Source organism: Callospermophilus lateralis, chromosome 6 (genome assembly GCF_048772815.1).
Source record: "Callospermophilus lateralis isolate mCalLat2 chromosome 6, mCalLat2.hap1, whole genome shotgun sequence".
Taxonomy (NCBI): domain Eukaryota; kingdom Metazoa; phylum Chordata; class Mammalia; order Rodentia; family Sciuridae; genus Callospermophilus; species Callospermophilus lateralis.
This window is the reverse complement of record NC_135310.1, coordinates 144,550,047-144,564,117: the sequence shown is the minus strand read 5'-3', so window position 1 is coordinate 144,564,117 and position 14,071 is coordinate 144,550,047. Positions and strand designations below refer to the sequence as shown.

General features: G+C 46.3%; 1 protein-coding gene across 5 annotated transcripts in view; it reads right to left on the bottom strand.

Annotated features, from left to right (window-relative positions):
- Rreb1 (ras responsive element binding protein 1) overlaps positions 1 to 14,071 on the bottom strand; it is a 130,858-nt gene that overhangs the window by 16,601 nt on the left and 100,186 nt on the right. For 4 of the 5 annotated variants that reach the window (XM_076859153.1, XM_076859155.1, XM_076859158.1 and 1 more), the window contains 2 exons: positions 4,179 to 4,368; positions 418 to 3,352 (listed from right to left, as the gene is read on the bottom strand). In XM_076859153.1, the coding sequence (XP_076715268.1) occupies positions 418 to 3,352; positions 4,179 to 4,368 (3,125 nt within the window). Of the gene's footprint in view, positions 1 to 417; positions 3,353 to 4,178; positions 4,369 to 4,562; positions 4,609 to 14,071 lie in introns of those variants that run through there. The other variant, XM_076859159.1, reaches the window with a different exon arrangement.

The following is a 14,071-nucleotide window of genomic DNA, read 5'->3' as shown; positions in this document are numbered from 1 at the left end:
ATTTCTGATGTCACAACACTGAGCTCATTATGCCCCAATACCTTAATACAAAGTCCCACTTCTCTGGAGCCACCTCCCCTGCTTAACCCAGCAAATTATCTCAAAACCTTCTTGGGAAGGGCTGGGAGGAGGGAAGTGAGGGGACCAATGGGCACATGACCACGCTGCACTGGACACTTCTCACCAGCACCCCTCAGAGGGGCTCAGATCATGGGCACAGGTCACTATGGTTACTAAGAATATCAGGGAAACTCACGGACCCCCAGCAAGCCTGTGGCTTCCAACAGGAGAATCAAGGAATGAATGGAGCACGAGAAAAGGGTCCTCCACTTTTGACCTCCATCCCTTGATCCCCCACTTGGCCTCCCTGCCAGGAGGTAGGCCTCACCACCTGGCGCGTCCAGTGGGCCCTCTTACCAGTGTGTGTGAGCATGTGCCTCTGGAGGGAGCTGGCCCAAGGGAAGACCCGAGGACAGTGGGGACAGTTGATCTTCTGCAGGCAGTTGGCATAGGAGTTCCGCTTTGCCCTCAGCAGCTTTTCTTCCGGAGGGCTACCCTGCTCTTCGTCACTGGGCCCATGGTGGTCAGAGGGGGCTCCAGCCACCTCGTCCTGAGTGTCGTCCTCTGCAGTCTGCAGAAATGGACTGAACTTGTTGGTGTCCGTGGTGGCCAGCATCTTTTCAATGCTGGCAAACTCACCACTCGAGTCCAGGTCCACCCCACCACTGTTGGCATGGGGCCGGCTCCTCATCCCCCTTTTCCGGCCCCTCTTCTTGGATGAGCCAGCTGGCCCCTGCTCAGTGGGTGAGGCTGCCTCTGGGCTGCTCACTGTAGGGGGTGGGTCGCTGGATTCTTTTGGGCTTGTGGTGTCAGCGGGGGTGGCAGCAGCTTTGGGTATGGTGCCTCCTAAGTTGTCTGCAGCTACAGCGTTACTGCTGGTGCTTGAAGGGCCTGGGTCGGCCACCTTGGTTTTCAGCAGAGTGGGGGCCGAAGACACGGATGAGATGATCTGGGCAATGGAGGCCAGTGGGGGCAGCTCTTCTGTCACTGGGGGCTTTGGCAAGAGCAGGGGGGGTTTGGGCCGCAATGGCCGCAGCAAGGCTGAACTGCTCAGGAGGGCCGAGTTGCTTAAGAGGGCGGAGCTTCCCAAGAGGGAAGGGTTGCTGACGAGAGCTGAGGAGTAGATGGGGACGGCCAGCTGAACAGAGCCCTGGAGGGGCTGAGCATGGGGTTCCCGGCCTGCAGCTGGGGTGGCAGCCACCACCGTGGCTGTGGGGTTTTCCAGGATTCCGCTAGGCCCCAGGGTCACTGGCAGAGTAGGGCAGGGTGGGCAGGGAGACAGCTGCTCACTGCTCCCCACCTCCTGCTCCAGCTTCTTGGCTTCACTGGGAGCAGCCATGTCCTTGTCTCCTTTCCTGAAGTTCTTGGGGATAGACAGGTCAATGGGCTCCATGGAGCAGTCATAGGGGACCAAGGAAGAAGGGCTCAGAAAGGAGGACACGTTTTCCTGCTTCACCTGGACCAAGGCCAGGCCCTTCTGAGAAAAGTCCAGGGGCTCATTGAAGTCTACGGCGAAGGTGCTGGCGGGCTCCAGCTTGACTGCCACGTGGGGAAGGGGGGGCTGGGCGGGGCCCCCGTGAAGAAAGCCGTTTTGGGGCTCCAGGAAGGCGGCAATGGGCTTGCAGTCGCTGAAGGCGACACAGCCGCTCTCCTCTTCCCTTCCGGAGGCCTCGGCGGGCACCTCGGCAGGGCCCAGGCCGCCATCCACGGCCAGCACGTAGCTCTCGATGTCGTGCTCCGGCACGTGCAGGTGCTGCTTGAGGATGTGGTGGATGCAGTTGCGCTTGGCCGCGAAGGCGGCGCTGCACTCCTTGCACTCGAAGGGCTTGCGGCCTTTGTGGCAGCCGCCCAGGCCACGGCCGCAGTGCGTGCGCATGTGGATGCGCAGCGCGCGGTAGTGCTTCAGGTCCTCTCCGCACAGCCGGCACACGGTGTCCGGGGCACAGAAGGCGTCCACCAGCTCGGCCGCACTGCTGCTCACATACTCGATGTTCTTTTCGATGTCCTTGCGGGTGGCCTTGAGGTGCTTCTTGCGCAGGTGCCGCTCACAGTTGGCTTTGACCGTGAAGGGGTAGTGGCAGATCTTGCAGATGTAGGGTCGCTCCCCGCTGTGCGTGCGCAGGTGGCGGATGAGAGCGGCCTTGTCGGCAGCGATGTAGTCGCAGATGTTGCACTGATAGGGTGAAATGCCCAGGTGGGAGCGCACGTGGGCACGCAGGACTCCCGAGAAGGCAAACACCTGGTTGCAGAAGCGGCAGGGGTATAGCACCTTGCGCATGGCGGGGGTCTTCTTGCCACTGGGCCCTGTCATGATGGCCTTCAGGTCCCCCTCTGTGATCTCTTGCTTGATCTTGGCCTCCATGCTCAGGGGCAGCAGGGCCTCAATGATGCTGTCTTGCTCCAGCTGCGTCTTCATCTCAGGCTGGCCTGGCAGTTCTACCCGGGGCTGCTGCAGGAAGAGCTGGGTGGCCGTGTTTGGCTGGGCCCCCGACTTAGACTGCAGCAGGTGGGCGTTGGAGGCGGCCTCCACTGAGCCCTTGAGGAGCTTCAGGGGTGGTGGGGGGAGGCTGGGGCTGATGCATCCTGGGGAGGCCTGCTGGGTATTGATGAGAGGAGGGGGTGTAGAGGTGGCCACCACCGTCCGGGGTGTGACCAGGGGCTTTGGCTTCAGAGGGGGCATGTGCTTGAAAATTGCTTGCAGAGGGGTGGCAGGGGCCTTGGAGAGAGGTGGAAGACTGATTTGTGGGGGAGCCGAGGCTGCCATCTTCAGAATTTGCTGAATGTCTGCCAACTCGATGGCTGACTCTCCCGAGATGGGCTTGACCACAATACTACTATCTGGCTGGATGATAAAGCCCTTCTGGAAGGGCTGTAAGGTCAGATGCTTCATGCTCTCCTTGGTAGCAGGAAGGACTGTGAGAGAACCACCTAGGGAAGCAGCTTCGAAAGGAGACAGACTCAGCAGGTTGGTGCAGCCAGGGTCCTGAGGTAGCTGACACTTGAGTGTCTGGAGCTGTATTGCTTGGTTGTCATCGGGCAGGGGCTCCTCAGTGGGCACAGGCTTGATGTCTTTGGTGTGCTGCAGGCCCAGCAAGGTCAGGAAGGCCTTCTGGTCCAGAACATCACCAGCCAGGGTCTTGGCCTGCAGCTTTTCCCGTCCCTGGTCCGAGGCAATGTGGGTCTGCTTGTGCAGAATGAGGGACGAGAGCATGGGGAACGCCTTGTCACAGGTGTCACAGACAAAACGGTGCTGCTCGCTGATGCACCTTCGTAGGTTTGTTTCACACCAGGCCTATGTAGAATCCACCAGCAAAAGCAAGGGAACAAAGGTAAAGAGTCAAAAATCATCACTAAGGGAGATGTGAGAAGTATCTGTTGTGTAACTGTCCCAGTATGCAGTCTTTCTCTATGAATAGATAAGGAGCTGATCTTCCCCTGATGCCTAACCCGGAACTGAGTTAGGAAAACTACAAAGCATCTAAAGAATCGTGTTTGCCTGATGAAAGACACCGTCACCAGGGAGATACTGAAGTACAGTGAAATAGCACCACCTTGCAGGTAGAATTCTTTTTTAAAAAATTGGTGCCTCACAAAAGTAATGTGACAGAAGCTGGAGAACTGGTTACCTCTGTGATTGTGACAGAGGGAACACTGCGTGAGAGGGGCAGGAGGAGTGACATCTGGGGGCACTGGTGGTGTACACAGAGGGAACAATCCACTGAATTGAGGCCTGTGCTCAGGAAGAGCCTCACTGTTGCTGCAAGCACTCTCCCACTGAGCTGCACCCTCCGGCTCCTCCCTCATTCCTCACAGAACCTACAGTGTTAGAAATACTTAGCTTTGATGCAGAAACAAGAATTAAAACAAATTCAAATTACAACAGGGCTTGGGTGGGGGTGGTGAACAATTTACAACTTTAAATTCCAAAGCCCCAAGAATGGGCTGATGAAATGGAATACAGAAAGGGTCAAGTGGAGTTTTCAGAGAAAAGGTGTTCTAAAAAAGATAAAAATCCAACAGACAACGTTTTTGAAAAAGGGACCCTCAGGATAGGGGAGCTTAATCCAACTAAGCAGACCACAGAGGCAGCCGCTGGTTCAACAGGCTGCTCAGTATACCTGAGAAATGAGGGAGAACTTTCTACAGGAGAAGTCAGTGAATCCTAAGTCATGGAAGCCAGCAGGAATCGAAGGATTGTTCTGGATGAAAGGCCTTCCCATGGCGTCCCTGGGAAGCTGTTTGTGGACAAGTGCGTTGTGGCGCAGCAGTCCTCGGTGTGTTCGAAAGGTGACACAGCAAATGTCACATCTAGGGAGAAGAGAGGGACAAAGATACAAAGAGGTAGCTCAGTCAGTTTCCACTTGTCTGTTGGCTTCATGATGTCTTTTGTTGCTTCATTTCAACTGAACACAATACAAATAAGACACCAAGAAGCCAGTGTGCATGTGGTTAACACCAAAAAAATCTCTTCTGTTTATTTTTTAAAATTATATTCTACTAACCCTGGACACCAAGTCTTTGCAGGCAGTATAAGATGTATCTATGACCAAACATCTCATCTTCAGAAGACAGCCGGGACCCTGAGGCCACTGCTGCAGACCTGAGTCATGCAACATCAAGGGATCACTTCAGAGGTGGTGTTCTTCCCTCTGCTCAATGGGTTCTAATTATTGTAAATATTTAAAAGGCAAAAAGATACATTTATGCAGTGCCTAGAGCAACTGTAGCAGCATCCTTGGGGACAATCTCCCCAGCAAGATTTCTGATAAGGATGATATAATTCAATTCCCTAACCGAATTGGTAGCAAGGAATAATAATTGCTTATTAAATTCTACTATTGCATTCATTATCTGAAAACACAACTGTAGTTCCCACATACTGAGCCCACACTAAGTGTAAGACCTGCCAGGACAGTGCATACAACACGGCAAGGCAACAGGTTTTACCATCCTCTTCTTACAGATGGAAACACAGAGGTTTAAAAATGTTAATCAACTGACCGAAGTCACAGAGCCAAGAAGCAAGACAAAATGTAAGGCCAAGTTCTTACTCCCACCCTTGCCTATCACAAGGCTATCTCCCTTCCTTGAAAGAGTCCCACGAATACAACCTACTTAAACATTGTGGCCAGGGCTGAGATTGTAGCTCAGTGGTAGAGCACTTGCCTACCATGTGTGAGGCTCTGGGTTCAATTGTCAGCACCACATAAAAAAACAAAAAACAAAACAAAACAAAACAAACAAACAAAAAAACCAGGGCTAGGGATATAGCTCAGTTGGTTGAATGCTTGCCTTGCACGCACAAGGCCCTGGGTTCAATCCCCAGCACCATAAACAAACAAATAAACAAACAAAGGTATTGTGTCCATCTACAACTTTAAAAACATTTTTTTTTTAATTAAACTGTGGTCCTTAAAAATAAAACAAAGGAAAAATAAATCATGATCCTTAATTTTAGAGACAATCTTTGACATCCTACCATGTTCTGGCTACTCAGATGCAAAGCAAATGCCATTTTCTAAGACTATCTCTACTTTTCACACAGTGTTGTCTTCTGGGTCTTCACTGAGAACCATACTAAAAATGAAACAATAATTATATTATCAACATCTCCTAGATCTATACTAAATACAGCCACTGAGACACATGTGACTATGTCAATAGAAATTTAATAAAGTTTCGTCATTCACCTTAGCCTCCTTTCCAAGGCTCAACTGCATGGGGCCATACAGCTATGGCATATTTCCTTGAAGGCAAAAAGTTCTGCATGCCAAGCATCATTACACGTATAGACACCTTTGCAAACCTTCTAAAGTAGGTCTTACTACCACTGTGCTTCACAGAGGTAAGGCAACTGGCTCCTGTTTACATTGCATACACTTTAATGGAAAGTTTTCTTGCTATGAAATTCTTCTCTGGAAATAAAGAGATAATGAAATCACCCACGAAGCAGCTGAGCTCTCTTTGATGAAGCGTTGAAAGGAAGAAGTGCCAAGTATGTGCAGCTCTGCTTGCTTTATCACTTGGTGGCGGAACGGGGTCCTGTTGTATATCCACCTCTCTTCTCTCCTCTGCTAACTTGTGGACACATCCCTAGCAAGATTCCTGTCATTGTTCAACTACATTTAGAATACTGGGTTCCTAGAGCCATTCAAAGCACAATGCTCCCTTTGAGGTGAGTCTCTGAGCTGCCCAGCTGCAGTCAAGGCCCCAGGGAAGAACTGGATTCAGATAACCCAAAACAGCTTTGGGGACTGAAGCTGTCACACCATGGGCCCAGATGGTGTGGCTGGCACCTCCCGGGTAGGCAGGTCCTAGGGTTAGGCTATGATCCACAGGAACCATTCCTCACCCAAGTGCCCAGAAGTCTAAATCATAGGTTAGAAAACAGAATTAAGTAGGGAAACTGCATGGGCATGCTGCTTAGGGCCAGGATCTTCTGGCTGGAACACATTCCATGTTCTCAGCTACGGACACAGAGAGGACAGTAACCTTGGAGGCTGCTGAGAACCTTTGTCCTATTCTACCACATGGAAATGGAAGTCCTGACTTCAGATCTTCCAGGTTCAAGTTCAACTGCACATGATCACCGATCCATCACCTTGGCACTAGTCAGCTGGGAGCTCTGCACTAGACTAAGGATCAAAGAAATATCTGAATCGGGAAAACTGACCTCTAACCAGACATTTGATATTATTAAGAAATTACTGTTTAGAAATTATCTGGGTTGGGGAAGAGATGACACAAAATTGACTGTGAGTTGTTAATTCCTGAAATTGGGTGAGGGATACGTGGAGGTTCATTATATTATTTTCTCTACTTTTGTATACATCTGAAAAATCCCTTATACATTCAAGAGACAGAACTACCTTACTGCAAACAGCGAATTAGCTGACTTTTTCTATTTTCTTCAGTTTTGACAACACCTAGGCCACCATCTGCAACAGGTGTGTTTGAGTGTGGGGGCTCCATTGATACAACTACAGAAGGAAAGTCCCTACACTGAGTCCCTCTGTGGCACTCACAATGTGAAGGAGCCCATTTCCCCAGCAAGACCATGTTTCTTCCTGTACACCTACTGACCAACCGGAGCTTTGGAAAGAAGTGTGTTTGTATGTGCACACACAGGGGTGGGAGTCAGGGTCTCAAGGGAAGTGCCAAAGCCAAGGCTCAGAAAAACTACACAGACTTGGGATTTATACTCAGGGAAAGCTGGGCACTTGAGCCTATGACACAATCTGGTCTGGTACTTTGTGAACTGGAGATAGTTCAAGGGAGACGGAGGGGATGGAAATTAGGTTTGCCTTCCCTGAAAGGTGAGAAAATGAGGAGAGAAGCAAACTGTAAGCAAGTGTAGTGGGGGTCCTGCCACCCAGCAGATCAGGCAGGTGTTCCCACCTGAGTCTACAATATAACTTGCTCTTCCTGCATGCAGAAAATAGTATTTACTATAGATATTCTGTTCAGAATTTTTGCAGTGTTTTATTTTTATTTATTTATTTGTTCTACTTAGTTGTACATGATTGTCAGTGTTTTAAATTAGGTTTTACTAGTGTTAGGCACTGTCCTGGTTGCTGAGATGTTGCAACACCTAAACAAGCTCATTTCAACCTAAGCACAATGAGATAAACAGCATTAGTAAACATCACAGCAGAAAGCCTAGCATTTCTTCCCAGCTCACCTTTACCTGTGAAGCCAGCAGGGTTCACTCCTTGCAGAGAAGGGCTTTTTATTCAAAGCCAGGTAGAGAGAGCTCATAAAAGAATTTATATACATCTTAAGTATTTAACCTAAAATATATATACACACATATATGTCTGAAACACAACTTTAAATAAATCAGAACAAAATAGTGATTCTGATTATTTTTGTGTTCTGTCCTTGTGAACGTCTGTGTTGCTAAAATTTATTTGCAAATCCAAAATTGATACTTGTAATGATTTTGTGGTCATTTGCAGACATGTACAAAGCAGTGAAAATCTTGAGTTGCCCAATATACACATTCCTAGCTGAGGTTGAAGGACACTACTTTGCCTTCTTGTTCAACTCTCATGCTATAAATAAATGTCCTTTGTGCTATTTCATGCCATGTTCTTCACATTTTTGTGCTTTTTATTAGTGATTTCAGTGTTACAATGGCCCCCTCGTGTGGTCCTGAAGTGCTGTTTTGTGTTCTTAAGAACGAGAGGTTATGATGTGCTTTATGGAGAAAAACGTGTGTATTGCATGTATTAGAAAAGCATGAGTTATTGTTGTGATGGCTGTGAGTTCAATGTAGGAATCAGTAATATATATTAAAGAATGTACTTCAAACAGAAACACACACACAAAACAAGGTTCTGCATTAATTAGTTGATGAAAATAGGACCGGAGGTACCAAGGAACCCCGTATTCCCCCTAGGGAACAATGGTTGAGTATTTGCTACTTCTGTGTTTGGAGTGACCTTACAGAACCCAACTATCTCAAAAAACAACTATCTCAACTAAGCACTTGGGCCCTCTATACCCAAAGGTTCTGCATGTAGATTCAATCAAAAACCAAATTAAAATATTTTGGGAAAAATTCATCTGCACTGAACATGCACATTGCTTTTGAGTCGTTGTTCTCTAAAGAATACAGTATAATAAGTATTTATACAACATTTACATGTGTTAGGTCACATGTCATCTAGAGAAGAGTTAAAGTATAAGAAAGGATGTATACCGGTTCTGTGTAAATGCTACACCACTCAATACAAGGGACTTGAGCATCTGTGGACTTTGATATCTTCAGGTGTCCTGGAACCAAGCTCTCGTGGACACTGACAGACAACTGCACATTCACTGGCTAGTCCTTCTACAGAAGGCCAAAGGTTTATGCTTGAGTCTAGTTCCATTTCATCATTAGTGCATGAATCATCCTTATAACACATCTTTTTTAAATATTTATTTTTTAGTTATAGGTGGACACAATATTTTTATTTTTATGTGGTACTGAGGATCAAATCCAGTGTCTCACGCATGCTAGGCGAGCACTCTACCTCTTAGGCGTGACCCCAGCCCCCATAATACATCTTTGATTTACAGTTTTAGTTTATTTAATTGGAGCAAGGATTTAGATGTTTCGAACCAAGATAGAGCATAATCCCAAATTTCTATGATTATCTCGTGTAACTGTTTATAGGTACTTGACCTACCTAAATTTGACAGCAATTTAAAAAATACTGTCCAATCTGCACTGTAAATAAGACTTTTCAACTTGGTTTCAGAGACTACTATTTTTCTAAACAATAATTCACTGGCTTAAACAAATAAAATTGAATTATAGTAAATTATGTAAGTAATTTACTTACATAAGTAAGTAGCGTTAGTAAGAAATAACAGTGGTTCTTAGTGGCATGTGAGCCAGCTGTGAAAGGCAAACAGGTGGGTCTGAGAAGTGGGATGCAGCTCTGGAATACCTCACTTTAAAAAGAATTTATTTTTAATTGACAAATAAAAATTGTATATTAGTAAAAAGCTTTTGAGCATTAATCTGTTGTTTAACTGAGAAATGTGTATATACTGTAGACATAAATATATATGCATATATGCATTTACACATATATTTGCATGTACATATAACGTGTCAGGTAAATAGAAATTCTTATGGGGAGATAAACAAAAGTTCTATTTTTTTTTCTTCCTATGCCTTTGAGATTTCTCTGAACATACCCTATTTTTGAGACTACTATATTAATGTATAGTCCCTCTGTTGGCCATGAATATTCACTGTGAGTGGCATCAATAGGTAGGTTTTATAAAAGAAATGGAGAGTGGCTTTTAATGTGACAATGATAATTTACTGTATGACAGCCATAAATTTTTAACAACATTGATTTTTATATATCTGTCTTTTCCATTCTCTTTCAAATCCCTCCCCTTTCTGGTCAGTTTCAAACAGCGGGCAACCAAAGCAAAAAAGTACCCAGCACCAACCACAAGCTCTGTGTCCCAGTGGAAGGCAGTGTGGAGCACTGGGGGGTGGGGGGCGGTGTCAGGGACACCAGGGTTAGGAGTACTTCAGGTTGTGTGACCTTGGACAACTTACTTACATCTGCTTTTCGGCTGCCTGCTATGGAAAACTTCCCAAACACGCAAGAGATAAGAATGCCCTCGTGACCTTGTTAAAAGAAGCAGATTCCTGGATGCCACCCCAGACCTCCTGAAGTCAGAGGATGAGCCCAGGAATCGGCTTATGAAAAAGCACCCCAGGTGATTCTTACAGTTGGACAAGTTTGAAAAACAAATTAGAGTCAGAATTTGCTGCCAGAATCAAGAGTCTGAAAATATCTTAACAGTTTCCCTTCTCCCCTGTGATAGCAGGATCTTTGGGGTTACTTTGAATATCAGATAACAAAATGCTTTTACCATTTCACAGTTTTTAACCATTATTTTAACTTGTTAGGGGAGAAAAAAGAAATCAGGAAAAGTTGATGTGCTGGCGTGTGTGGGCAAATATGAAAATGCAGGGAAAATTGAGTTTTAATTTCAAATGGATGTGTCCTTTCTTTTCACTCAAAAACTTCACAAGTTGCCCTCAGTTTAATCTGGAGACTTGTGGGAAGAAACAAGTGTTTTTTTAATGTCAGTCCTCTGTCCTATACCTCCTGCTTCCTCATTCTCTGCCACCCTCCTGAAGCCACAGCTTTCCAGCCTGCACACCCACATGAAGCCTTCTAAGTGTAAGTCAAGGTCTAGGCCTGTTTTTTTTTTTTTTTTAGATGGGTGTCTCACTATGTTGCCCAGACTGATTTCCAACTCCTGGACTTAAGATATCTTCCTGCCTCAGCCTCCCAAGTAGCTGATGACCACAGGGGTACCACACCCCTGCCCTCTTCTATTTCACTTCTGAAGATACAGAATGTCATCTCACAATCAAGTTGCTGAAAAAAGGTGGGGGCTGGGGAGACATGCTGCTTTGAAACCAGAAGCACACTGTGAGGCTGGTTAAAAGGAAGAAACACCCACAGAAAAACACTTGCCTCCCTGTCTCAGACTCTGCACCTGTTGGTAGATCTTAAATAAAACCAGTGTGGAAAACCATCACCCAGAAACATTTGGATAGGCCGTTATCAAGCAGACACTCAGGTCATGGAGCCTGCCCAAGGCCCCAGGAAGAACATTTTGCAACCTTGTTTCAAAGAAGCACTTCAAGGACAGTGGAGGTCATTGTAAATCTGTGGACCCTGCTACAGGATGCAGAGCTGCTCCAGGCACTGCTCTTAGGATATTTGTAAACCTGGCTTGGATTTGTCCATCTTCTCAAGGCTACCACCTCTGGGGGACCACCATGGGGGGACGGCCCCCAGGATTCTGTTCTCCACCCCACTCCCTGCCCTGTTTGTGAGATATCTCCTCTCTGTCAGGAATTTGTATAGAGAACGATTGCAAAAAGTATTTAAATGGGGTAGAACTGCACTTGAAGAATCGCTACAGAGGGATACAGGGGGCTGTGGGACAATTTCACTTTGCAAGAGATTTTTGACAGTGTGCCCAGAGGAGAATTTTATAAATCTGATAGTCTTCCTTCTGATTTTCTGACAGTAGCAACATCCCAAGCTGGAAAGTGAGAGTAACTTTTACAAATGAAAACCAGTGGAAACAACTTTATTGCCACTAAGATAAATGAAGGAAAGCACATTTCTTTGTAAAATCTAAAGAAGTTAACAGAATTCACAGACAAAACCTTTGTTTTCTTTTACAGTCATATTGAAAAAGGTTACTCTGAGGAACATTAGTCAGTGGGAAAGCCTCCAAAGGGTAGTTTGGGAAGGATTAGACACCCCCTGCTCTAACAGTAGTGGCTCCCGTAGCTGGGTGTGGGGTTCTTAGAGAGGGCTGTGGTGTGGGGGGCATGCAGAGTCAGGGGCTCTCTGGAACAGAGAGGAAGCAGCTGCCTGCAGCTTATCTCCTCTTCTGGCTTCCCTTAGCACCACTTGAGTATCACTGAAGGGTACTGGGTAGGTGTGAAGCAGAGATAAGAGGGCCTGGGGGTCTCCAGGGCAGGAAGCGCCTCCCAGTAGTTGGGAGGGGTAGGTGAGCCCAGTTTTGATCATGGTTTAGGTACATAAGTCACAGAGGCTACCAACCCTTGAGGCCATGATCACAGGGAGCCTTTGATATACGCTCAGAAGTGTCTTTTGGTTGTCAGGTACAGAGGGAGATGCTGTCACAGGGAGAACGGGCTGTATGGGCTGGGTGTATAGGTCAGTGGTAGAGCTCTTGCCTAGCAGGCATGAAGTCCTGGGTTTGATCCCCAGCATTACAAAAAAACAAAACTAAATCATATTCATAGCCCCTCTGTTTTCATCTTAAAAAAAAAAAATGCCTAAATAGGGAGGGCCCTGTGGTATCTGTTTTTTTTTTTTTTTTTAACAGCAAAATGTCCTTGTAAAAAGACATAATATCCTTCTTTCTTCTGTTTAGTTTTAAAAAGAAAGCAGTTTAAGCCTGTAATCCCAGTGGCTTGGGAGGTTGAGGCAGGAGAATCACGAGTTCAAAGCCAGCTTTGGCAAAAGTGAGGTGCTAAGCAACTCAGTGAGACCCTGTCTCTAAATAAAATACAAAATAGGGATGGGGGTGTGGCTCAGTGGTCGAGTGCCCCTGAGTTCAATCCCTGGTACAACAAACAAACAAACAAACAAACAAACAAAACAGTTTAATGCCAGGCTGGGATAGAAAATGTGATGTGATAAATGTGCTATTACGGTGTGGACATTCACTGTAGGGAGTAAAGGTAAAAGAACAAGCCCAAAATAGACCCAGCAGGTTTGGTGGTTCATAGTAGGGCCAATAGTTACTTATCAGAAATGACTATCACCATGAGAGGCACTGGCCCTGAAATACCAATCTAGAATTTATTACCACTGACTGAAGTGTTTTCCAAATAATCTTCGGGAAACGCCTAAAATGGAGGGGAGCATGCACACGTGGCATGGATCAAGAGCCAAGCCCGAGGGCTGGGGGATCAGTTCTGTGGTAGGCAGCTTGTTTGGCATGTGAGAGACCCTGTGTTCGATCCCATGGACCGCCCAGACAACAAAACAAAAACAAACAATACCCCGACCCCCCTTCAATCAAGTTTGAAGGTAAATTTTTCAGCAATGCGATTTATGAACATGGAAAACAGGGCACTTAGAAGTCCTTTTCATCTTCTTTTTCTCAGCTTGAGGCTAAATGATTTTGGGATCAGCCTGATTCATCTGGTCACCTTAACTCTCCAGAACAAGATGAAAATCCTGAAGTCAACAGAAAAGGCCAACAGAGCCGCCCAAGAACACACACCACCTAGGATTTCCTGTGGCATCTTCACTGAGCTGTCATTCCACAGGGCCTACCACGCAGCATCGCCCTCCCTCCCCAGTTGGCGATAAAGGGTTAATTTTTTACTAACTATACAAAGCACATTTTCAAAAGACTGTTGGCAAATTTCAAATATTGGGAAACTCTTTCTTTAGAATCTCAGATTTCCCCAAGAAACTAAGAAAAGTAATGTGTGGCTCTGTTACTTCAAGGCGTCAAGTCCCTTCAAGCTTCTAAATATCAGCCTTTCGACACAGTTTACAAGGATTACAAAACCTGGGATGCAGGACTCAAACCAAATTTATACAGCCACTTAGTTGCCCAATCTTTACAAAAGCAAAACTAGATAAAAGTGGTTCTTTATGACAATAAAGAGTAAAGAACAAATTGCTTTCATGTTCCCTGTCAAGTCAACACTACTTGGGAGAAGCCCTGGATTCTGACTCCTCAATTTCACTGGAATGGGATAACCAAAGAAATGCTACAACAAACCATCGCTCTAAACGTTGGAGGGCTTAAAATGCTAAAGAAGACACGTAGCTGGTTGTGGTGGCGCACACCTATAATCCCAGAGTCTAAGGAAGCTGAAGCTGGAAGATCACAAGTTTGAGGCTGGTCTCAGTGACTTAGGGAGTCTGTGTTTCAAAATGAAAAACTAAGATCCGGGGATGCAGATTAGTAGTACAGC